Here is a 27,273-nt window from a genome sequence, read left to right as displayed (position 1 = left end):
CACACAAACACACTTGTATCCTATTTCCATAAGGATCCAACTAACCAACTCTGACTCACATTCACTTACATATATTTCTCTCTTGGGTTAATTTGTATTAACACTTTGTGTGTGCTGATCCCTCAACCTGTGAGTCAGGCATTAGTTCTTCTCTGAATGTGTTTGTCTTTGCTGTCAGACTGCTGGATTTTCATAAGTTGTCTGCTGAGAGAAGCTTGTCATTGGCTCAGATTTTACATTGGCTTCAGATCGTGGTTAAGATTGATGGCCCCGGGGGACTGATTTTGGGTCAGTATTAGTTTTACTTCCACTTCGTTGTACTAGAACAGGCCAAAGCCTGAATTCTGACTCTGAGTGGTGCAGTGTGAATCGTAACTATGGAAACCAGGGATTCTGCAGTGAAGTTTCTCATCTCTGAAATACTTTTCCCACCTACGTTATACCAGGGCACAAACCCATTCCATATGTTTTCCACCATTCCGTGCTGGAAAATTTTACATTTGCCCCGTTTACTTGATGGTCTTACACAAAGAACCACTAAACGCCAGTGGCAAGAGGGCAGGATGATGTTGTCACCAAGTAAAGTTTTCAAAACAACAGCAGCTTAGTCTGTCTAGACTGATGTGGTAAACCTAGATCGGTCCCAGTATAATCAGCACACAAAGCTGTCTATACTGTTTGTACCTGATCAGCACAATGCAGTGCGACATGCCTTCATTTGACTGTCACTCCATTCCTATTTTTCAGCCTTTGACTTTCCAGCCAAATTATTTTAAATCTTCTTTTTATATGCACAGTTTAGCAGCCATTACTCCAGTCTTCTTTGTCAGATGATCATGATCCTTCAGAAATATTTCTAATAATTCTGATCTGGTGCTGAAAAAACATTTCTTATTATTACCGTGATTTTTTTTTTTTTACTGTAATTTTTTTTTTAAGGAAACTTTAATGAATAAAAACGTTCAAAAGAACAGCATTAATTTGAAATAAATTTATTTTTAAAAATGCAACAATTTACAGTATTTTTTTTAATCAATTTAATGCATTTTTGCTCTATAAATATATTAATTTCCGCAAAAAACAAAACAACGTATTGACTGACTTTTTTAAACGGTATTTATTTATTTTTGTAAATATGACATTGATTGACTTGATTGATATACATTTTATTTTAATAAAAAGTACCATTAAATGCTCACACTGAGCCTATTATGGTATGAAGATGCAAAGTTATATTTTTATATCATTTTATATTTTTATATAATATCATGTACTCTTTTATATAATATTTTTTTTTTATTTTCTCAAAAAAGATGAATAAATCTGCATTGATTGTGAGCAGTTAACACAGTAATGTAGTCAGTAGTATCATTAATTAAACAGGAAGCATTACACTATATTCATTCCCTGAAGTGTGCATGTGTGACTGTGCAAGGACTGGAAGTTCTCTGGAGGTGTGTTTGAGGGCCAGATGGCGTTTGTCCACCGGAAGTGAGTTGTGTCTGTCGACTCCTGACAGATCTCGGGTCTGACTAACAGACAAGACAATCTCTCGACAGCAGCAGTACTGATATGTGTGGGAATTAGTGTTATGTATCCCATCTCACACTTCGCTGTGTGTTAATCTAGATGTGAACGGGTGTGTGAAACCTCAAGTGTTTCTGTCACGACTGACTCTCGTCTTGTGACTGTTTAGCGTATTAGCCGAGTGTGATTTTGAGACGAAAATTCCTCCTGCACCATTTTGCAAAAGAGAATTACTCTATTTTTTTGTATACATCCACAACAAGTACAAAGTATGCTTTGTTTATACTCATACATTTATATTTTTTATTAAAACACTGACTCTACCAGCTCTACCACCTACCAGCATCAGAACACACCGCTCATATGATGGTTCAGTGCCCCATGACTTCCTCGTAAGCTCCTTACCTCTGAGTACCTTACGTATGCTCATATCAGCTGTTTACTTGTCAATGTCCGAACACACAGAAACAGTTTGTTCCTTTGACCATCTGTATCTGGAAAACGCTGAATGACGGTATTCACGAGTGTGCACGTGAGTGTGTACATGCTCATTATGATGAACTGGGTTAGAGGTAATGAGAATGTTCCAGCTAGAGGTTAGTTGGAGGGCATTATTACAGAGAGGCTTATTGCTGGTGTTGCCATGATGCTTTAGTGAAACTCATTCTGAAAAAGAAACAAAAAAACCTCAGAAATGTCACTTAAAGATACAGCAAGCATTTTCTGGTAAACGCTGTTGATTTTTGAAATCACCAAAACAAACACACCCCTACCCAAAAGGATCACACCCCTATCTTGATGCCTCCGCCCCCACATTCACGTACACACTATGCAACACAGGCAACACCTATGACGGAATCTGCGGTGCCTGCCTGAGGGTATGATGTAAGCAATGTCTGTCTATATAGCTTGGTTTCCATCTAAAGTTGTGAATTTAACAAATTTGGAATATCGCATAAAACCTTTGCGAATAAAATTACTTGCGTATCAGAGGACACTGACTCAACAATAAATGCGTTACCTTGTTTTCAGAGGCGGATGCCTGCTGTTTGGGATCGCAGTCGTGTAAGATAGTTCTGGGAGGGAATTTTACCTTTATCTTATCGGATAAAAAATGTATCCGACTCAAACGAGCACATTTTTAGAATTTGTACGCATCTTGCCGTTTCCATCCAGCAGTCTTTTATGCAATATCCCAAAATGTACATAAACATAGGTGGATGGAAACATAATTCAGGTCAAATTTTTAATTGTTATTTACCTCCTCCACTCCTTCAATGGCAAATTCATCCCTTCCATCCCAAAAAACAAAAAGTTTCCATGAACAGCTCCCTACTTAACACAATAGTCCAAGTAACTTATTACAAATGTGACAAGATTAAGGGGTTATAGCGATCACTAAAAGGGGAGCCAAAAGGAAAAACATAGAATGTTATCTCACTTTACGGACACACTTTGGGAGCTGTGCAGTGGAGGAGGTTTAGATATTTCAAGCTTATAATAATAATAATGTAAATGAACAAACAAGCGAAGATGACACGAGTATATTCAAGAAAACGAGAGCAAATCTTAGTTCTGTGAAACACACAAAACCAACATTACTCATGGACCTAGAAGAAATATAGCCATCTCGCCGTCTGTTTTCAGGCTTTTCCCTGCTCCTTAATGTCCTCCAGCACTGGAAAGCTTCTCCGAGATTAACGCGGGTTCTACGTCTTGCCTGATCGCAACTCTTCTTTTTAAGTGTATACGCCCCTCGCTGCTGATTGGCTACAAGTGTGTTTTGGTGCTCAGTCCGATCTAGCCTGGTTCTACCAGACTCTCGTACATTTCATTTGTACAGAGAGTCTGGCCTCTCTCCATTGAGAAACGTTTACTTCCTTGTAGGCGGGTTCTCTGTTAAAGTTCAAAACTATTGGATCTGCCCAGAGTCACTCAGGATCTGCCATAGCCAATCGCTAACATGTGGTCGTAACGTAATGTCAAAGAATGTCATGCGCCGAAACCGGCCGGAAACAACAAGTCCGAATGATCAGAGGATTATGTTTAGAATAAGATGTCTGTCTTTTATAAAGTTTATAAAGCGACGAGAATACTTTTTGTGCGCAAAAACAAACAAAAATAACGACTTTATTCCACTATTCATTTCCTTCTCTCGATAGATAGAGCAGTTTGATAGAGCAGCGCGTCTGTGTTGTACGTCACACTATTGGCCGACGCCACACGCCAGTCATGTGTGTGATCACATCAACGTCATCGTTCTCAGCCACTCCCTCTGTTCGCTGATTGGTCCTACAAAAAATTTATTTCTGGAAACCTAAGAATATACAGCAGTCCCAGACGTAGTACTGAAGGAAAATGAAATTGAGCGGAAGTGCGTAGGAGGGCGCAGCCAGGCTAAGTCCGATCCACTTTTCATCAGCAATTTTCAAAAAACACTTACTGCACCAGAAGATTTGATTTGTAGTGTCTGTCTTTTAATATCGTTCTAGAGATTTATCTGTCTTTCATATAGTTTTGTCTGTCTGACTATGATGGTACAAAATGGGCTTTTTATTTTTTCAAAACTTTTAAACAAGGTCAAACTATCCATCCATCTATATATCTCTCTGATTCCTGATTTATTGTCTGATTATTAATCTATCTACCTGTTTGTATTCATCTATACGTCCATTTAACAGTCTATGTATCTGTCTCTTCTTTTTCCTTTGTCCATCCATCCATCCATCCATCCATCCATCCATCCATCCATCCATCCATCCATCCATCCATCCATCCATCCATCCATCCATCCATCCATCCATCCATCCATCCATCCATCCATCCATCCATCCATCCATCCATCCATCCATCCATCCATCCATCCATCCATCCATCCATCCATCCATCCATCCATCCATCCATCCATCCATCCATCCATCCATCCATCCATCCATATTTGTTTCTGTTTTTCTGTCTGTTTGACTGTCTTCTGCTTTCTCCTAGCCCTGCTGCAGTGTGTAGCATTTGTTCTCTGTACATGTAATCCGATTTTAATGACAATGCGAGAGAGGAGGAGGACCCCTGTTGCCGTTATGTAATCCTGTTCAGCATGCACCTTTGTCTGCCAGCAACTTTCTGTCACCTTCTAACAAATGATGCAGTCTTTTTGTCACTCTCGCTTTCTCTATGTTTCCCTTTTTTATTTGTTTTTCTTTTATAAAGGCTGTATATGATTGCCCCTCTTTAACAATACAGTTAATTAGCAAAGCAGCAGCTGCCTTCCCTAATAAGATATACTTTACATATATACACACGAACATGTGGGGCCAATATGTGGGCATGGCATGCTTTCATCTGCATGTGAATGTGTCTGTGTGCTCAAACGCGGAGCTTTGTCTGTCGTGAGTGGATCGGGCATGGAATAAACTGTTTCTAAGCAACAGTCGCATCTGTAGAGTTCTGGTTCCTTTGCCCCACTTTATACCACTGCAACCTCTCCAGCAGATTCATATTGATCCCAGATCTCTCCACACTAACACTTTAAAAAATGTCTTACATTTTAATGAAGTCTAAAACAGTGCATGTTATTTCAGTAGCAGGTTTGGAATAAAATACTTCTACCCGACAGACGGCTGATATTACAGGTTTAACTGTAGACTTGAGCTGAAGTTAGTAAATGCTGTTTGTTACCTTTAGATTTAGCTCAGGTGTCATATCACAGCTGCAAAAAAGATTTGGACTCCATCATAAAGCAGACGTCATGTAGGAATGTGTCAGTACAAAGTGTGAATTTTTTTTGTTCCCCAAACCAGTTCAGCGCAAATTCTGCCCCGCAGCCGATTCTATGACATCTGCTTCATGATGGACTCCAAATACATAATAATAATAATAATATTTGATTCCAAACACACGAGCAGTGTCTTACACAAGAACAGTCAAAAGGGAAGCCTAAGATTCAAGAAAATATTAACAGTGCTTTAATGTTAAAAGCGTCTAATATGAGCTTGAATATCATTTTGTGTGACCTTTATTGCCACAGATCTGGAAAATAATTTAAAGGAATCAATGTTTAAACTGTGAACATACAAGTGTATTCTATGACAGACACTGTTTCAGTCACTTGGTAGGTAATTTTAATAATGTTTAAATGGTGTAGGTAATATTTATGAATTTGATTATGTACTTATCCATTTGGTTGCGTGTGCAGTGCGCTTGCAGAGAGACTCCGCCCACACTCTCTCTGATTGGCTGATTTTATCGTGCCTCTTGGTCGCGTTGTGTCTGGTGTGGACAGCTTGATGCTGGAATCTTATCACAACACTACTCTTCATCCCAACCCTACCCTACACCCTAACCTTACCCAGTGAAATGGGCAAATTGGATTTGCGCTGAACTGGTTTTGGGAAAAAGAATTCATGCCAGTACAAATGGTGCATCATGTCAGAAAGAGTTACAAGATTAATGCAGATTTATGAGATTTACAAGATGAATACACATGATCATAACCACAATGTTGTAAATACAAACTGGATTTTCTTTGAGCCCAGTGTTTTCGAGTTAGTGAGAAAACATGTTTGACGCAATAGACTAAAAGATAGATGTCAGCAACGTTTCGACTATATCAGGTCTTCATCAGGCACTGAAGAAGACTTGATTGGTTGAATCATTGCACTGTTTTTGGAAAACATTCTGGAGCTGTAATTTTTTTTTAATCTGTAGATATGTATCTTTTTTGTTTACATACTCTAACCAAAGCGATTTGAATGCACCTAACATTGTAGTTATGACATCCCAGCTCATAAATATGAACTACCCTGGGAGACTTGAACAAACTAAAATGCCAGAACCTATGTGATACCCAGGGCCATTGCTTGAAATAATGGGGTCCAGGGTAAACCCCGCAAAATATTTAGAAAAAAATATTTATTTTTCCAACCATTTTTTATACCATACTTTTTAAAACATGTACCGCTTCATTGATGTCTCTTTGACCTCCCTCAGGTAATGGATCCATCCTGCTGTGTGAAAAGTGTTTACCGTTTGTGGTTGAATTAAAATGCTGGATATTCATGACAGTCAGCTCAAATAGATGTGCTGACTCAGTGAGTCATTCTGCTGAGATATCAGGTGCAGAAGAGGTCATTGTCTTTGACCTTTGCCCAGTTTTCAGTCACAAAGCAAAGAACTGGATTTGGATAGAAGCAGAGAGGAATCTGGATTGGACAGAAAACCTTTGAGCCACAGGACTAACTCTCAACTACTGTGTGATTCGGGCTGCTGGTGTCATGCCAAATCCAAGTACCCATTAAAAATGGAACCCTTTTGGACCTCTAAACAAGAGGGATGGTGGGCGGTCCGGTTGTGGTACTCTCTTTGGTTTTTGATCAGAAATCCTTAAATGGATTCTTCTTAACTATCAAAATATGTAAATTTATGCATTTAAAATAGTGCATCACAATATTACCAAAGCTACAAAAAAGTCAAATGACATTTTGGGATTAAAAAAAAAAACTTAGATTTAGCCAAGTAACTAATTAGCTTCTAAATCAGCATAACAAATGCTAGTAACCACAGAAACAAATCAAAAAAAAAAAAAAAGTTTATTATTATTATTATTATAAATATAGTATTTATTCCTTTTATTTTTTGTAAACCTTTGAACAGGATGATGGTGACTCTTTCTTATTTTGCTTAAAGATAATATTTTTTTAGTACTGCCCTACAGGAGTAACATAAGATATTTTCATGTTTTCCAGAAGACAAAATAGGCACAATTTACCCCGATCATTCAACTCAAAGTTTACATCCTCTCTTAACTTCAAACAATCTGTGCATAAATCCATTATAATTAATGTCATGTTGCTGCTGTGCCTTTAATATAGTGTTGTATATTGTTTATAGTATAGTGATGTTTCTGTCTCTGTCAATATCAGCTCTCTGTGAATGAATGAGAGATGTCAGTTCATGTTTTCCCCATAAAGTTTATTTTGCGCATTAATCTTCATTGTAAGTAAGAAAATTACTAGTTAAAACATTTGTATCAATATTTTTATGTTAGGATCAATCATTTCGATATGTATTGTAAGTATTTACTTACTATTTATTTTTGCACTCACTGTAACGCTAACCAAAAAAAAACAAAAAAAAAACGATGCTGTTAAATATTTTTAGTGCATTAAACAGAAAAAAATCATAGCAGAAATTAAAGCATTATTTTTGACAGCCCTATTGTATTATTCCACGCTATACACATTGCAGTACTGTTATGATAATATTTATGTAATCAGCAAACTATCAGCTTTTTGACCTGGCATTACACACTCCTGTCCATTGAGGTCCAGAGGGGTTGAACGCAAGACACATACACTAGCACCGATCACCAGGTGTTTGACTCATTACTAGATACATGTACAAAAAGCCAAGAGGGGGCAGATTTTTCTGGAGTATGTGTTTTAAATTCAGCAAGACAGATTTTTACTGACTTTGCAGAAGATTTGGGGTTTATACCACAAACATAACTTTTTAGTGTTGGAGTGAAACTTTATGGAGTTCGGGCTTCATCTCTCGTGGGTGTACAGTGTTGAAGTGTGTGGGGTGTTAGACAGCGGAGTGTTCTTGTGGTAGATTTGATGTCTGTTGAGTTCAGAATAATAGTAACTGTAGAGTTGCTTTCCTGTGTGAGTTCAGAGGCTGCCAGAGTCCTCTGCCCTTTTCAAAAAAGACAAGCACAGAAAAAAAACACACCCTCCTTCCTCCTCTCGCCCACACGCAGGTATCTTGTCTTATACCGTCTCTTTGACATTCTATGCTTAGAAATCCAACAGATGGACAGAGATGTGCCTTTCATTTCCAAATCCTCCGCAATTCTTCTGCATACATTCAACAGGATAATCAACTCTAGAACCTTCTCTCGCTGTCTTAGCGTATGCCAGAGTAAGTTTGAACGGTCTGTTGCTCTATCACGTCGTCCTCCGCTCACCTTTAGCTCCGGTCAGCTCAGGCTTGTTTTGTTTCTTCAATGTTTGCAGAGAAGGAAGGCGTTTGGCAGCTCTGACCCCACACTGGCTTCATGTAGTTTACTGACACACCCACTAATTAGGTAATTAGGGAATAATTGTTTGACAAATGGACACAAATGAAAGCATGCTGGTACTGCAGTGATCTGTGTCCATCGACTCTCTATTTCCATTTTAGTGTAGCGTGATTTATTTGCATGACAATAACTGTACATGTGTGCAGTGTAAAATCAGTAACAAAGTATTGACAAATCAAATAAAGTCTCTCTCTCTCTCTCTCTCTCTCTCTCTCTCTCTCTCTCTCTCTCTCTCTCTCTCTCTCTCTCACACACACACAGACTCATCATCACAGAGATAACTTGGGGAAAGATTAATAAAATCAAATCCTTTTGCATGGAAGACTGACTTAAGATCATGATTAAACATATCAAGAAAATATTGTCTTGTCCTTCCATCTGTAGCCCCTCTGTCCCAGCTGAGAAAGTTGAGACTTAATTAAGACTGTAAACTTTACAGTAAACTAGGTAGAAAGGACACTAAAGCTGTAAAGAAAGCAGTAGTTGTGGAGGTTGAGCTCTAAAATTGTAAACTTTACTTTGAACCAGTAAATACCTTTATGTTTGAATGGTTTAAATTTGATGAATGGAGACAAAATTTTAAAAACAGAAACATTACACTTTACAGTAAACTTGTGAATGACACTAAAACGGTAAACAAGCCGGACGAGTTGAGGTTTTAGCACTAAACCAACTTATTGTAAATTAGCATATAAGCTTCTTGCTTCTTAAAAAATGTAAATTATACTGTAAGCAAGCTGTTTTATAACTGAAATATGAAATTTTACAGTAAACTTTTGACAAAGGGCACTAAAAGGATAAACAAGCCAGTAGGTTTGAGGTTTTAGCAATACAATTGTAGACTTATTGTAAACTAGCATACAAGCTTCTTAAAATTGTACTGCAAACAAGCCTGAAATGTTTGTTTTAAAACTGAAATAAACAAAATTTTACAGTAAACTTGCAACAAAAGGCACTAAAACAGTAAACAACCCAGGGTTGAGGTTTTAGCACTAAACTAGTGAAAAGGGTAAATGTTTGAAAACTAAACCGGGAAATTATATTTATAACCATATTTGAGGTTTTAACATTTTAAATTGGAAAAAAAATCAAAGTTGAATTTTAAAACCTAAACAGTAATTATGCAAATTGTATTAAAAAGACATCTTTATGATGAGCTTAATTTGGCACGGACACGAACATAGGCTGATAGCCTGTTGGCTGTGGGTCATTATATGTGTTCTCTGATATTAGTAGTAACTTCTGTTGTAAGGTCACAGGGTCAGGAAAAAAATCATGATCCCATGTGTGCAAGTCAGAGGTCAGCACTGAATGTTAGGGTCAGTGTTATTGCTGCAATGTGTGTACTAGCCTAGAAGATTTATTGAATCAGAAACTCTTTTCAAGGTCAGCAGAAATAGCGTATCTACTCTTTCTCATTGTCTCTCGCTCACTTAATTTACTGTGTTTTTTATGCATTAAGGATGAGATTAAGTTGAGACCTTGTGTGTGTGTGTGTGTGTCCGGGCAGAGACAAAGCATTACATCATCATATCAGGTCAAGAGAGATGCTGTAGTGTGTACTGAGTGACACACAGCCAGCTGCTATCTTTCTCTCTCCTGCTTTCTCTTTCTAGTGTTATGTTCCAAAATCCTCGCAAACTTTTCAGTCGTACTTGAAATGGTATTTGTCTGTTGATGTCATAGTAATTGTCTCTATCCTGTTACAGTTCTTGGTAGTTGCTAACCATAAGTATTGTACTTTGAAATTAGTTCCATACCATTTGCAGACATGAATTATATTTTAAGTCATGCAGCTTGAGGAAAAGGAGTAAAGGGGTTGCTTTGGTTAGACTCACAAGTTTGCTTGGTTTATTAATGAACGGGTCATAAAAATCTTCTGGTTTTATATTAAAGGATGAACCTGAGCCATAATGTCTAATGATGTTGAAAAAAGAACTACTTGTGAACTCTTTGGTTAAATTAACTTCTTTGCACACGTCACATTTGAATAAAAAAGTAGATTGTTTTCTTTGTTTATGCACCTGACCCCCTGAATCAGTAGTTGGGCCACCAAAGAGTGTGCATTCTGTTACATAAGCAGCATCATCACAGTCATTGTCAGAGCAGAGAGGATTCTGGGAGAGTCCCTCTGGCAAGTCACATGCTGAATTCGGAACTGCATACTAGTGTACTACTCGTATTACTTTTACCATATCTTTCTATGGCAGAAACTAGTAGTTTGCTAGTATGCAAATGTTACTAGGTTTCAAATTTAGCAACAGTCTCACTAACAACAAAGCTCTTACTGTGACTAAGGGCCTGTGGGGAATACAGACATATCGACTAGTCAGAGAACACAGCAGTGGAACAGAGAGGGCAGCGGATTTGTAACTTTATCGACACGTGTGAAAATGACAAAGTTGTCATAAATGTTCATGCAAACTTCCTCACAATAAGGTCACAATGAAGTTAAAGAGGTCTGAAGTGTCCTCTACACCTTCTTTCCATCCTTTCATCCCTCTATCCCCTCTATCATTCTCTCTCTCTGTGTACAGATTGTGGTGAGTAAGCTCTTTAATCTCTCCGTCCTGCTCTCATTTTCTCCTGCCGTGAGTCGACTGCTAACATCCCCTCCAGCTAAACCGTGTGTGTGTGTGTGTGTATGTTCGGAAAAGCTCCTTGAGTCTCATCAGGAATTCACCTAGAGTTATCTCTGCACCAAACACACACTTTCTCTCAACACACACTAAGATGATTCATATCTCTTTACACAACTGGGGACATCCTCTCACTTACAAACACTGACACACACATACTATGCGGTGATCCCTGCTCAAGAGAAAGAGATATTAATACGCACTTGAGAATACACTTAAACGCTCCCTTGTTTTCTTGTAAAAGCTAGTATGTGAGAAATTGGTGTGTTTGTGTGTGAGAGAGCACAGACTGCAGCCTGGCAGGAGGGTGATTGGAAATGTCGCCTTGGCCGCTACACCTCTTTGTTCCCTTTTTCTTTGGGTGAGTTCGAACATTGCTATGCCCTACTCACTTTATTTTGGGTCATTTTTGTGTTACCTTAATAACATAGCACAGAAATGCAGGTTTATGGTTCTTAAAGGTTGTATCAGTGATTTTAGGCCCAATTTTTTTTTTATCACATTCATCTAATCTTCCCTAACGATCCGCTAGCTGCCCGCCCCATAAGCATGCCGTCAAAAAAACGCGTCTCTGTAGGCAGCCTAGGCTCTGAGATCTGCACATAAAAACAATTGGTTTCACCAACCACTCAAAACCAAAACAAACAGTGTTCCAGCCAATCACCGACAGGGGGAGGGTGTTGAGAGGTTTTGTGCTCGTGCACGGCTGCACGCGAAGTCGGAGCTGAAGAAGAAGCTGGCTCAAAACCTCTCAACACCCTCCCCCTGGGGCGGGCAGCTAGCGGATCGTTAGGAAAGATTAGATGAATGTGATAAAAAAATATTTTGGCCTGAAATCACTGATACAACCTTTAAGGTTATTTTGTCAAATGAAACTTTTGCGTCAGATAGCTTCTTTGTGTCTTGAATTCAAGTTTATTTCAACTTGTGTCTTTCTGTGTTACTCTTTGTAAACTAACTGGTAAGTTTTTGGGAACATGTGATCCCATGTAACATGTGAAATGACCTCAGATTTCAAATGCACCACCCAGGATCACATGATCAAATATAATTTATTCAGTGCCCATTACTGCAGTCTTCAGTGTCACATGATTCTTCAGAAATCATTCTAATATGCTGATTTGGTGCTCAAGAACATTTTTATTATATATAATGACATCACATTCTAAATACATATTAGGGAGTTGGTCACCTCTTTGCAGCTATAACAGCTTCCACTCTTCTGGGAAGGCTTTTCACAAGATTTTGGAATGTTTCTGTGGGAATTTTTTCCCATTCATCCAGTAAAGCATTTGTGAGGTCAGGCACTGAGAAGGCCTAGCTCGCAATCTCCGTTCCAGTTCATCCCAAAAGTGATTGATGGGTTTGCAGTTAGGGCTCTGTGCGGGCCAGTCAAGTTTTTTCACACCAAACTCATCTAACCATGTCTTTGTGCACCTTTGTGCACTGGGGCACAGTCATGCTGGAATAGAAAAGGGCCTTCCCCAAACTGTTCCCACAAAGTTGCAAGCATAGCATTGTCCAAAATGTCTTGGACTGCTGAAACATTATGTATGTCCCACTGGAAGTAATGGGTCTAGCCCAACCCCTAAAAAACAGCCCCATACCATTATCCCTCCTCCACCAAACTTTACAGTTGACACAATGCAGTCAGGCAGGGAACGTTCTCCTGGCATCTGCCAAACCCAGACTCGTCCATCAGACTGCCAAACAGAGAAGTGTGATTTGTCACTCCACAGAACACGTTTCGATTGCTCCAGCATCCAGTGGTGGTGTGCTTTACACCATTCCATCTGACGCTTGGCATTGTACTTGGTGATGTGATGTTTATGGAGCGAATTATGTGCCATAATTAAACAAACAAATCCAGCATTTTGCAAACAAACTTCTGTCTAGATATGCAATAAGCATTTTGCAAAAAAAAAAACTCAAAAAGGTTAATTATAGATAAATTAAGACAGAAACACAACCGGTCACCGGTCATTTTCCTCAGCTGTAGGCAAAGGCAAGCTTCAAATCAGTGCTTTTCCTGGGAGACTAGCGCTAAATTAATCCCCTAGTTTAGCGCCATCTACTGTTTTAAAAGAGGAAGTTGCTCAACTGCATTTGTGAGAAAATCTGCCTGGACACATTTGTGAGAAAATCGAGCCGAGAGATCTCATAAAAAGCCAAGTGTCACACAATCATAACAGACAGATATCCATTTGTATGCACTAGATTTGGTATTTGTTCAAAGGTTACATGCAATTTGTAGGATGGTTTGTATTTTTTTGTGAAGTATTATCTTGGCTCATTTATTTATATTTGTAAAACACAATACATATTTGTTACTCCACTGCATTTTCACTCAAACTGACCTTGTACTTGCACATTGCTTTCTGTTTGTTTGCGAGTTGAGTTTTCCTTTGCAAAGCAGATCGAGTTTGTTTGCAAAATGCTGGATTTGTTTGTTTAATTATGGCACATAATTCGCTCCATAGAAGTCTCCATGCAGCTGCTTGGCCATGGAAACCCATTCCATGAAGCTCCCGCCGCACAGTTTTTGTGTTGATATTAATGCCAGTGGAAGTTTGGAACTCTTAAGATATGGAATCAGCAGAGCGTTGGTGACTTTTATGCATTATGTGCCTCAGCACTCAGTGACCCCGCTGTCTGACTTCACGTTGCTGCTGTTTTTAAACACTTCCAGTTTCCAATAATACCACTTACAGTTGACCATGGAATATTTAGCAGGTATGAAATTTACTGACTTATTGGTCAGTAAGCAACAGATTAGGTAAGCCAATGATTTTAATTATCCTGTCACAATACCACACATGAATTCACTGAGCTATCCAGAATGACAGATGTTTGTAAATGCAGACTGCATGGCTAGGTACTTGATTTTGTACACCTGTGGCAATGGGTCTAATTAAAACTCCTGATTTGAAAAATTAAGAGGTGTTTTCCAATGCATCTTTTTTGAACAAAAGTATTGATTTATTTTATATAGTTTATGTATTTATTGCGTTAATGTATGTATAAAGACAACAAAATTAGTAACATATAGGCCTACATGCTTTCACATACATTGTATATGGTTATTGGTATGTGTTAATGCAGAGAGAGAGAAACAGACAGCGAGTTTGTCCTTAGTCTGAACTGATGACGCCAAATCTGATTCAACATACAAAACTGCCAAATTTTGCATATGTTGTTATCATTATGAACACAACACTACGTCATTGATGTAACATGCTCATTGTTTCTGCTTAAATGAAAACACGATGATAGCTAATTGCATGATTTGTATTATCTTACAACTGGTACATATCTGCCATATGGACATTACACAGTCACCTCTGATAACTGCTTACTCTTAATTGTACCATAGAAACATGCATTTTCTGTGAAGCTGCTTTGAAACAATATGTATTGTGAAAAGCGCTATTAAAATAGATGTGAGTGTAAATGAACTGCAGCTTTGATCTCTGACCTCTGTCTCAATGATTTGAAACATTTCACACTGAGAGTTGCATTGATTGTCTTGTTGTCAAAAAATATCAGTCATGTTCAATATTGGTGTCTGTGTAACAGTAAAAGTAACATCTGAGTTCATTAGAGATGAGTTTAGTTTGGTTGAATGGTTCATTGGAGAATATTTCATATAGTGTGTGACAGACCATCTCATTGTCTCAGTGTGTGTGACCGAGATAAACAGACACATCACTGCTCGTAGTGGAAAGAACATGTTCATAGCCGTAAACACAATGACACATATGCTCGCCGCTTTTCTCGTCCTATGCGTTTGCACTCTCGTGACCTAATTACGGCGCTGCTGATGATGGTTATTTTCTCTCTCTCTCTCTGTTCCTGTGTGTTCTTGTGTATCTGCTATTCCCAGCATGCTTTGGGAGGCTGGTAAACAAAGCCCTGTGGGAGTCAGTCTATATGCGTTCTATCTCACATCACCAAGGCAACAGAGCCGCTCCCTCCGTGAAGATGACATTTCCGGGAACTATATGAGAGTTTGTGTGCGCACGGAAGTGTCTTTATGGGTTTAACGTCAAGGCGAATGTTAATACTTATATAGAGAAAAATGTGTGGAGGTTTTCCAAGAAAGAACATGTATGTTCAGAGAGCACGCGTATCAGAAGTAGTCACAAATTCCAGGAAAGTGATGATAATTTATCTTATAAAAAGTTTGTCCTCTCATTCAGATGCCAATCTGTATCTCTTCATGCATTTCCTTCTCTAAATTATGCATTACAGACCTGCAGAGGAACTGCTTTGTTGTGTCTCTTGTGAACAACTTCAATAGTTTTTTCAGTTCAGGTAATATCTAGATTTGTGGTTCTCTAATGGTTTTGCTTCAGGATTCACGTTTTACATTTGACAATAGAAACATGGTACTATTATTGTTTATCATCAAAAAAAGAAAAAAAAATCAGGCATTGAAATTAAATTATTAGGCTTAATTTTAAAATTGAAGTGTATAGTACTATGGTTATAGTTATTGTTCTTGGTGTGAACAGGCCTCAACTATCCATTGATAAGATTGCCAGTAGGTTTCACTTTTAACAATCAGCCAATCATCCGATGCAATTGTCAAGTTATAACAAAATAATGGCCCAAAAAAGTCTAGCTGACTGTGACATCACTATTTTATTTTGAGAGGCCTAGTCATGTCTTTATTCTGCTAGTGTTGCGTAATTCATTGAAATCTCATGCTCTACTTGGTATGACATCATGGTGCTAAATCATTTACATTATTACTGCAGCATTGGTGCATTATGGGAAATCATGGATGAGCCACTTACGTCGTCTCAAGGATAAAAACATCAACTGATCATCAGTTGCAGTGTGGATGAGACTGGTTGGTTTCATGAGGCAACCTGTTCCAATTTTAAACATTCAGTTTCTGAAAGAGAGAGAAGGTTTTGTGAAATTGCATCCTGACTGGTGAAAGAGTTCATACAGTGAATCCTAGAGATTACTTTCTATTTCAGAGATACACTGCCTAGAGATCTGTGTATTGCAAATTCTTGAGTCTCTGGGTCTTGTGATGTTTGTTCTAGGACTGGGCGATAAAACGATAACGATAATTATCGCGATATAATTTTTCTCGATAAAACGATATCAAGAGTTCGATAAATGTTCGATAATGTTTATGCGCCAAAAGCGGAACGAAACTCATTTGAACCGCGCGCCACACGTACCATTTATCCGCTCGGCTCAAAGTCCAGACGGCAGCGCAGCGCGAGCTCACTAGAGCCGATGCGTTTACTCTGATCGCTCTCGGCCACGAAATCCATGAGAAGCGCTTGAATTCAGCGAAGAACACAAATGTCTCAGTGATTTAAACAGCGCTGACAAACAGGAGAAACACTGTGCGCAACGATACTGTCAGAAGGCTTTTCAGTCTACAAATTCCCATCATTTACCATGGATTTACTGTAACGTTAGCCTAGTAATATTAACTGCACCATGAAATGTGGGGATATACATATTGAATTGTATTATATTATTAATGTAGACAATGTATTAAAGGACTAATGGAATATAATTACAGTATTTAATAATGTATTTAGGCTACTGTTTTTCATACAAATACCATAGAAACCATAAAGTTACATTTTGCCATGATAGTGAGGTGCTACAGGCTATGCCTGGTTTTATCTGTGGTTATCATGATCTAAATGCATGACATTGGATGACGAATGGTTAAGTTTAATAAAACTCAAACAGTCAGAATATTACATTTTACCAAATAAAAATTAGCACATGCAGAAACTAAGAAATTAATTGTCCAATAAAGATATTTATTTTGTTAAGGAAAAATGATAAATGTTTGAATGTTCTACCTCAGATTTGTGAAATGTTCACCTGTTCACCTGAAGTGTTTGTCATGATATGTTCTGACAATAAAGAGTAGTTTAAAACCACAATTAACGCTCTTGTTTCTACAACTTTCACTTAGGAGCAAAAATCGGCCTTTAAACTTGAAAGAAATAAAGATTTAATTTTTTCATGATAAATATCGATATCGACTGATATAAAAAATATTATCGTGATATTTTTTTTGGCCATATCGCCCAGCCCTAGTTTGTTCGACACGTCTCGTGACTGTCTGAGATGTGGAATAATTTTTTTCCGTCTGCCTATGTGGAGAAGGGGATAGTGAGAGAGCAGGGAATGAAGGAATGCTACGCGTGATATGCTAGACTAACTTTAGCGTTCTTAGTGTGTCCGCTCTGGAAATTCCCAGGTCCTCGACGCCACTACGAAAGCTCTGAGGAGGGAGATCCAGGCACAGGCAGCGGTAGAAAAGGTCAGGGGCCATGTGTAGCTGGTGATGTCATGGAGAGAGCGGAAATAAGGACTGTTTATGAGTGGAGGGCAGTGGTTGACTTGACAGCTTAGGAACACTCTCTCTCAGTGTTTCTCTCTCTCTCTTCTCTTTTCTTTCCTTCTGCACACACACATTTATTTACACTGTTGTAGTGACCTTATAAACCACCAACACCTGTGACGGCAGGGTATATACTGTATCATAAACAGCACACAAATGTGTGTCTCATATTTAAGCTTTTTGGCACACGATAGTCATTTAAAAATATGTTTAAGTGTGTCGGTTTTGTCTTTCTAGTGGCACGAAACAGAATTGGAGAAATAACGTCTGTCTATCCTAAATAGAAAGCCTTGTCTGCCATTGGTCAAAAAAATCTGTCCAAAACCAATGCCTTTGATTAAGTTAGTTATATAAAAAACAAGAATTGCAATTCCATTTGATACCAGTAGTGGTGCAGAAATTTTACCTTTGGTACACATTTCACCTTTGAGATAGAATAGGAGAAATTATTATTATTTTTTTTTTTTAACAAAGTTTCTGCCAAGATACAATAATTAGGCCATATTAACTTCTACTATGAATTCAAAATAAGTAAACATTGGATTCAGGATTGTTAACTTTAAGTATTAAAAATAATTTTGGGTAATTGAAACAAAGCTGAAATAAAATGTAAATATTATATGTAAAACTATGGCAACTAACTGAAATAAACTTAATTTGAATTAATAAAAATACTAAGCTAAAACGGAAATAAAAATAGTTAAATCAAATATTTAAAAAAACAAACTAATAAAAATGACAAAAACAATTAACAAAAAAATTCTTCAACTAATAATAAAACGAAAACTGAAAATATAAAAATAAAAAGCTTATTCAAAATGTTAAATACTATAATATTTTATAATTAATACTGAACTTCTTCCTTTGCATAAAGAGCTTTTAAAATCTGTCAGGTTGTTTAATTTATTTAGGTTTATTGTAGTGAAAATAATATCTATAGTAAGTATGTTAAGAGAAATTAAGGGTTGTTTTTACTGAAGTGGACTTGTTAGGTTTTGATATGCTGAAAAAAAAAAACATTGTTTTTTTTCCACTGTCACAAACTGGCACACTTGAACTGGATGGTTTTGTAATGAGATCTGGGAGAAGAGTGGCAGCATGAGCGAGATAAACGCTCTATAAAGAGCAATAAATCGACTTTGAAACACTTTGATTTAAACGTACCATTAGGTGCCTCCAGCGAAACACCTTTTGTCCAGCTGAGATGACAGCATGCAAGCTTCCAGATAACACTAATAGTGCACCAACTTTCCTGTGAAAAAATGACTTCATAACTTTGTTATCTTTACATTCAGCGTTAAGTGAGAAGAGAGATGTGTTGACTAGACTGAGAAAATGCCTTTGATTAAACACCCTCTGTAAGATTGCTCGTTAAGCAACCTTTAATTAGACTAACGAAGAAGGCGATAATTAAAGTTGCTCTCGCCTCAGGAGCTGAGACGTACAACCCCGGTGCCACAACAGGAAGTCACAACATGTGACTTCCTGTCACTCACACCTCTGGTTAGACTGGTGATTTTTTTTTTTTTGAATCATCTGACAATTTTTTTTTTATACAAAAAGTCACACGGGTGGCACATTTTAAAATGAGAATGTTTTGATTATGAGAACGTTATCACTTGCTGCTTCATGACTTCTTGGCCCCGTTCTAAGCAAACTTACGCAAGAATGCAGTAAGTTGAGAGTGACTACGTTTATTTGCGAAAGCGACTACTATATTATCACTCCATGTCTGTACAAAGTCATCACTCCCAGAGTTGAGATGGGAAACATTGTGGTATCCATTGCAATGCAGCAAGCAACATGTTTAGAAACACTTTGATTTGAGCTAATTTTGACAATATTAGCAACATAGCAAACATATTTTGTGTATAAAACTGCTTTTAAACATTCTCTGGACCGTAATGTGAGTAGAACCTATGGTGGAAATAGAAAAAAGATGACAAAAAGGTGGTGGTGTACACACTGCTGACACACATTTATGTTCAATCATCATGTAAAAGTGAATTTTGTATAATAGGCCCCCTTTAACAAAACAATAACTTTTGAATCATCAGTGAACCATATACATGAGAGTTTGAAATCTTTAAAGTTTGGTTTTGACATAAAAAACTAAACAGACATGCACCACTGAATAAGCTGACAGAAGGCCTGTAAAGGTCTTTATATGCAGTGAAAGTCATAGTATGTATGTGACCTCTCTGATGTCTCCTGTTCATCAAACTTTTTTTATAAAGACACAACATAAATATACAGTAACAAACTGTTTTTCACTTGCCAGCCTCTTTCTCTCTGTCTCTCAGGTTGTGGTAACAGTGCTCTGAGCTATGATATGTGCCAGGCCGGCTACACCTCCATCACTAACGTGGATTACTCCAGCGTTTGTGTGGAGAGCATGGCGGAGAGACACAAGGACTGCGCTCAGCTCAGCTGGTTGTGCATGGACGCCCGTCGACTGGCCTTCTCTGACGGTGTGTTTGATGCGGTTTTGGAGAAGGGAACTCTGGACGCCATGCTGGTGGAGGAGACCGACCCGTGGAAGGTCTCCGAGAAGGCGGCCCGACTTCTGCACCAGGTTCTCTTAGAGGTGAGGAACGACAGTGTGACATTTTGACTTTGAGGGGTTTCAGCTGTCTGATTTCTGGAGACTATTGGGTTCTAGATGGATAAAGGTGAAGAATGTAATTTCTTCATTGCTAGTGGCACGAAAACAAAATTGTTCTGCCAAACAGGTGGTCCTTCCCCAAACTTACACCATTGGATGAGCCAAGAGTTCCTGTTCCGTTCAGGCAAAAAAGATTGAGCATAATCTTTGAGTTACGTGCTTTACCTTGAACAGAGTTTGCTTATATGTTAAACAACCCTTACTGATGTTCTGGTTGGGACTAGACAGAACTATCCTCTTATTCTTCCCCTTTGAAACCTGGTTATTTGACTTCCTTAGAGATCTAAGAGAATATTTATGAATAACTTCAGTTTCTTTACGCAATGTGCTTGTCGTTTTCTTCTCGCAACACTTGATTCCACAGGCGGTGTAAGGAGGAGACAGGCATTATTGAAACTGGAACTCTCAATTGTGATCACATTTAGTAAAGAAAGCACCATATTTACAGAAAGTAAAAAGATCCAGTGGGACTATTTGCTGGGAACAGATTTGGGTCAGTTTTTTTTAATGTTTGAATTAAAGGGATAGTTCACCCAAAAATGACAATTCTGCCATCACCTACTCGCCCTCAAGCTGTTCCAAACCTGTATGAGTTTCTTTCTTGTGTTGAACACAAAAGAAGATATTTTAAAGAAATTTGGTAATCGGTACCCATTGACTTCTATAGTAGGAAAAAAAAAAACCCATTGAAGTCAGTGGCTACCGTCAACTGTCTCGTTACCAACATTCTTTAAAATATCTTCTTTTGTGTTCAACACAAGAAAGAAACTCATGCAGGTAGAAACATTTTATATTTTTACATCAGGACTGATGATTCTAAACAGTCTAAATTTGGCAGCTCAGCTCAGGAGAAGCATTTCATGTATGCCGTATGAGTCAATTTTTACCTCTTGGGTAGAGATTAATTCGACTCTTCGAAATTTGAAGAACTTCCACATCTGTCACATCCCTTAATGAAGATTAGAGGAAAGGAAAATCACAGTACAGATGACATGCTGACTCATGTTCAGTGACATAAGGGGCCACAGATGGAAAGTGTTTTTCCCTTTTATCCTTAAATGAGTGATTCAAACCTTGTGTTATTAAACTCACAGGGGCTGAGTGGCTTTCACTCAATCCCACAATGCACTACTGCAAGAATTATTCATCAGATGTCTCAGTGAGTGCCACGCAACATAAGAACAACCCTGTGTTTTTTTTTTGTTTTTTTTTTTGCGTGTTAAAGGTCTACTAATAGATGTTTTGACTCTTAAAACTCATAGGAAATATTTCCGCACAATCTAGCCTTTCATCACAGCAGAAATCACAGTGCCATTTATATTTAATCTCTTTCTCTCATGTTAATAGTGTAACAGTCAGTTCAGTTTCCTCCCTTCATAGTTTATTCATCAGTATGTCAGAGCAGCACAGATTAGGCTGGCAGTCTGATGTGTGTGTGTGTGTGTGGTTGTGTGTGTGTGTGTGGCCTGGTAAACCCTACATTATCGGCACATAATGTCCCCACAAAAATGGCAATGTCTGAAGTCCTTGTGGAGACATTTTTAGGGACAGGTTATAAATCATATTAAATGATGATTTTTGAAAATGTAAAAATTCTGAAAGTTTTCTGTGATGGGTAGGTTTAGGGTTAGGGTATAGAATATACAGTTTGTACAGTGTAAAAATCATTATGTCTATGGAATGTCCCCATATAACATGAAAACACAACCCACGTGTGTGGGATATGTGTGTGTGTGTGTGTGATAATGATTTTCACATTCCAGAGGCATGATTTACATGATGACCACAAAAAGTCCCATGATGTTTTTTTTACACCTATCTAGCCTCAAGAAAGAAAGAGGAAGGTTATGAGCAATTGTACTGTGCACTGTTTTCTCCTTCTTAGTAAAGCCAGTTAAGCTGTTTTATTTTGCCAGTTATGAAGGAACAATGTCCTCTCTTCCTCTATTCTAGTGTTTGTGGTAATTTGCAGCTTTAGGTATTAACTCAGAGAGGATAGAGGAGTCCAGATGTTGGAAGGGAAATAAATGTTTTCAAACAAATTGTTAATCTGATTGTGCCACTCTCCAATCATTGATGTGTGTTTGTAGATACGCCTCTGCACATTAAGCTGAGAAAAGTGAAAGTAATAATAACATTACACACTTTTAACAATGTCATTATTGATATTATTACTGATATAACAAAATAATATTTCTGGACTTTTTTTAAGCTCTGTTAAGGCTCCACTTCAGCTTCATGCACAAGATTAAAACCTATACTCTGAGCTGAGTCTCGTAATAGTGTTATTGTCTGGCCAATATTAGTCATTGATTAAAGTTTCAAGTATATTAAATCCACTGACAGGTGAAAAATATCAAGTCTGATATCACTACTTATGATTTGTGCTCATAATAAAAGTTTAACAAAGTTAAAATGAGAAAGGAAAAGGAAATAGTTTGAGTTAGATCTGGTTTTACAGCAGGAAGATCCAGAACCTGGAGATCTTCTATCACCACTGTGTATATGAGCATGCTGACATACTGGATGTGATGAATGTCACACAATAAATATATAATAAATATGTATGTATGTTTGCATGTATGCATGTATGCATATATATAACATTTTATACTATAAATATTACATACATTAATATTTTAAATTCTGTTGTATATAATGTAGAAATTGTATTTCATTTTAATTGTATATAATAAATGTATTATAAATTTATAAGAAATATTATACTACTATTGTACTATTACTATTGTATTGTGTATGTGTATATATATATATATATATATATATATATAATTATATCTTAAATATTAAGATTTTATATTGTATATCATTGTATATAATAGATCATAATTTTTTATATATATATATATATTCGTAACTGTGCTGAAAAAAAAAGCATTTAAAAAAAAAATTCACTCAGAAATGTTCGTACATTTCGCAAATAATTATAAAGAAGTACAAATAAGTTACACATTAAATTAAATGTGAGATTTGTAACTAGAAAGATTGAAGTTGTATTTTCTTGTAAAATGTACTCCAATAATCTTTTTTACAACTTTGAAAAACCATTTAGAAAAACCAATAGTAAAATAATGTGCTGTTGATGTATTTGAAGAGCATTTAATGAATACTGGCACAAAGTCAATACTGTCCTCATGACATACAAACGCACACACATTCTTACACATTAAAACACTCTTAAACACTTGAAAACATGAAAACATCATCATCTCTGTCTCTCTCTCTCTCACACACACGTAGGTGTGAAATTTATTTTTCAGCCTGACACGGTCCATGAATCACCTACACCCGTTTCCATAGAAACGCTGTCCGCACACACAGGGCTCCCTCCTCAAATACGCACACACAGACACACAGAGATTGCTTCGGTGAGTGTCACACTCGCCTGTGGTGAAGAAGTGAGATATTTCTTGTGTAGATTCAGTCTGCTGACCCTTACAGAGTACAAACAAGTCTTCAGTCCGTCTTTCTCGCATGTTGCCTTGGCTATCTAGCTATCTGAATGAGGACTCACTTGTTTAGATTTATTTGTTTTTATATAAAGCTAATTATATTTACTATAGACTATCCCACACCATAGAATCTTGTATTTTTACACGACCACCTGAGTTTGCTTGTGTGAACTAAAGGAGTGAGTACAGTTGACTGGAATCTAGTCTTGTACTTTCTGTTGTTTTGGCAAATGCATGCACACGTTTGCATTCATATCTATATAAAGTATGGAAGCGTAACTCCGACACCATCATGATTTATTGCTGTATTGGTTCTTTAAAGACTTTTAGACTCCCTTTAAAGACAGCCTTACTGAGAGCTACGAGGTTGTTAATGGATAGTATTTGCCTCTGTCAGCCTGCATTATTTCAAACTTTAAAATAATTGTGTTTAACAGTGGAATTTGTGGTGAAAACTACATTACCCCTGATGCTGTACAGCCTTGGTGGGTCGTAACTAGCAAAGTGTGCCAAAAGATCCATTTAGCTCCGCCCACTCCCATGAAGCACCGCAAATGACGTAATCAAGCCGGTTTCCCTACACTCCTCAAAATACTTAAATATTTTAATATATATTTTATTTTAATACATATTTAATTCAATCATGCTGTTTGCAGTGCTTCATGGGATTGTAGTTCTTTCCCTCACTAAAGCCATTAAGTACACAGTCTTGTACCTTTGTGTTTTTGTCCAATTTTTAAATACTTTTTTTGCTTCAAATCAAAGTTTTGATTCACCTTTGCTGGTTGACTTTGTTCATGGTTTATAACTCTTTAACTAAGACTTTTTTAAAATCCTTATGGGAGAAATGAATGGAAAAGATATTTCCAGAACCAGCGCTGCTGAAAAGTGGGCGGGCACTGATGCACACTGTAGAATAGAATAGAATAGAATAGAATAGAATAGAATAGAATAGAATAGAATAGAATAGCTTTCCAATTAAGTAAAGATATCACTTTCTATGAAAGGATGCACACGCAAACTAGTAACTTTACTGTATCAGATACACACCGTTAGTTTTTCCTGTGATTTGCATGAGACACACTCAGGGGTCAGGAATAGTCCAGAAGTTCACTGCTATCTTGAAGAAGGTCTAAGACACAACCTCCTCACTAAGGGCTCAACCTTTATATGTGGAAGTGGAGAAAGATGCCCACACACACTCAGTCTCTTTCTGTTCTTTTGTTCTTGTCTTTGGTCTTAGCTAATACCTAAAGCTTTCTAATTACAATGCCTTGGGCCCGGTTACATAATACTTCAACAGAGAGAGAGAGAGATGGAAGAAGCTGAGGAGGGAGGTTGCGGATCGGATGGTTAAATTGCACATCAACTCTCATTTTCTGTCTGCTCGTTCTCTTCATTTTCCCTCTCCTTTCTTCGCCCTCCGGCTCTTACGCGCACTCGGAAAAAGGAAACGAGAGAAAGAGTAGAAAGCCAGGATTGAGAGGATGAGCGTCTTATCAGATTTCTTCACTTTAAAGGACTGTGTTCCTGCAGTCAGTTGATTATAATTTTTTATCAAAAGAATTACGTAATATGCCGATAATTGCAGTTAATTGCATATGTCAACATTAAAAGAAAAAAAGGACAATGTTTGCAGAAAAAAAGTCCCAAAATGAATACAAATTATTTTAATTGACAAAGATAATTCAAAGTCATTGTGGTAGATGAAAGTGTGATTTTAAAAAATCAAATGAATGCGTGAAAGTGTGTTTTTTAAAAGCATGCAGTTAGATATTGTGTATTGAATAGAAAAATACAGGGAAAGAAAGAGAAATGAGATTTCTATGCTCCCGTCCATGTGGGTGAGCTCATTTATCTGTCAGCTCATCAAAGTCTCGATAGCTCCCTTGTTAGTATCATACATACACAGCAGTGTGCTAACTAGAGCCGGAGTTATGTAATACTGCAGTCATGATTTCTTAGACTCAGACAGTCAGATTTGTGCTCATATCAATCAGATGTTGCAAAATGAAATTTGGGATGTGATAGTCTCTGTGTGTGGGATAAAGTGTGAGGTATGAGACGCATGGAGTGTGAGGTGTAGTTTGAGGGTGCGGTAAACCGTGTATGTTATCTAAGAGTTGTTTTTTGAGTGTTTGTGTGTTCCGGAACAGGGTTGCACACTCTTCAGAACTGAATTGAGAACGTCTTTTAAATGCCAACTTGATTCTGTAATTTGAATTGAATTTGATTTCTGCAAATGGGATGTAGATTTGCAATTTGAATTCAAGGTAGTAGAATTAAATCTATTGAAATTCAAAATAACTCGCATAACATTGTTTGTCACAACACATTTTGAACGATGACTTGACAAAGCCTTGTTTGAAAGTTTACAAAAAGTATAAACAGCTTTGAAATTTGGCAGTTTATGGGCCTTACAGACTGATTGGATGGATGGATGGATGGATAGATAGATAATTCAGTAAACTCCTCTTTCTGTCATTCCCATTCAAATTCCTGTGGTTTGTGGCCAATTCAATTCAAATTCACACACATAATTTGAAAGTGAGCCAGTTCTTTAATTCTGTATTTTATAATCCAGAAATCGAATCTGTGGTGTGTGGTGCGGCCGACCACCATTTTAGGGATTGAAATATAACTTTCTCTTCATTTAGACCCTTTTTTGTGGTTTTAAATGTCTTTAAAAATGTCTGACTTGACAAAACTGACAGTAAAAGTCATTTATTATTGAATGAAGTCAAGTTATTCAGCTTATTTAATGCATTGTCAGCACATGTTGTAGTTAATTCTTTCTCACAAATACACATAAAAAAACAAAAAAAAACTTTAGAGACAGAATAATTATGTCACCACCCGTGTCCCGCAAGCCGCCCTTGTTTGTGATTTGTTGTGTGTGTGTGTGTAAGAGAGAGTTGCAGCTGGGGATTTGGAGAGATGATTCCTGGACCTGTGTATTTTGTCTTATTAAAGATTTAGGGACTCTGCTGACTGCCTGCAGGCTTTACATAAACACTGACCTGACTGGCAGAGAACTGCTGTCACATACAGATTAAAATTTCATCATCTGACACCAACACCCTGGCAGCAAATGTGAATAGTTTTGTAGGACGCTGTATACATACAGCTTGAAATGAATTTCTTCATCTGAAAGCAGTGAGTCTTGAGAAAAATCCAGAAACTTCCTCACAGCAACCAGCCCACATCAAACTCAGACGCAAACGCAAGAAACCCTTGGAGGCAGATTGATGCTGAAGACATTATGGAGATAGATACAGTAGATAGATGGATAGTAGATGGATGGATGTTCGTGGGAGCCAATAATTCACTGCATTGTCCTCAACACATTTCATTGTTCCATGTGATGTGAAGGTGAACTGGATGGGCTGGGTTGTATTTTCTTTTACCTTTTCATAGTTTTGTTCATAGTTTCCAAAAATAAGGAATGCTATACCAACCTGTCCGTATTGGCATCTGTCTTATTTGTCAAATTTGCACTAAAA

The 27,273-nt window shown here is 37.5% G+C and overlaps 1 protein-coding gene across 3 annotated transcripts in view; it reads left to right on the top strand.

The window, feature by feature from the left end:
- Positions 1-27,273, top strand: part of ece2a (endothelin converting enzyme 2a) — a 74,707-nt gene that overhangs the window by 10,683 nt on the left and 36,751 nt on the right. For all 3 annotated transcript variants that reach the window (XM_084411293.1, XM_084411292.1, XM_084411294.1), the window contains exon 3: positions 19,936-20,219. In XM_084411293.1, coding sequence (XP_084267419.1) covers positions 19,936-20,219 — 284 coding nt within the window. The remainder of the gene's footprint in view (positions 1-19,935; positions 20,220-27,273) is intronic.

The sequence above is a fragment of the Rutilus rutilus genome (assembly GCF_951802725.1).
Source record: "Rutilus rutilus genome assembly, chromosome: 6".
Classification (NCBI taxonomy): domain Eukaryota; kingdom Metazoa; phylum Chordata; class Actinopteri; order Cypriniformes; family Leuciscidae; genus Rutilus; species Rutilus rutilus.
The sequence above is the reverse complement of the archived record's forward strand: the minus strand, read 5'-3'. Positions and strand labels throughout refer to the sequence as shown.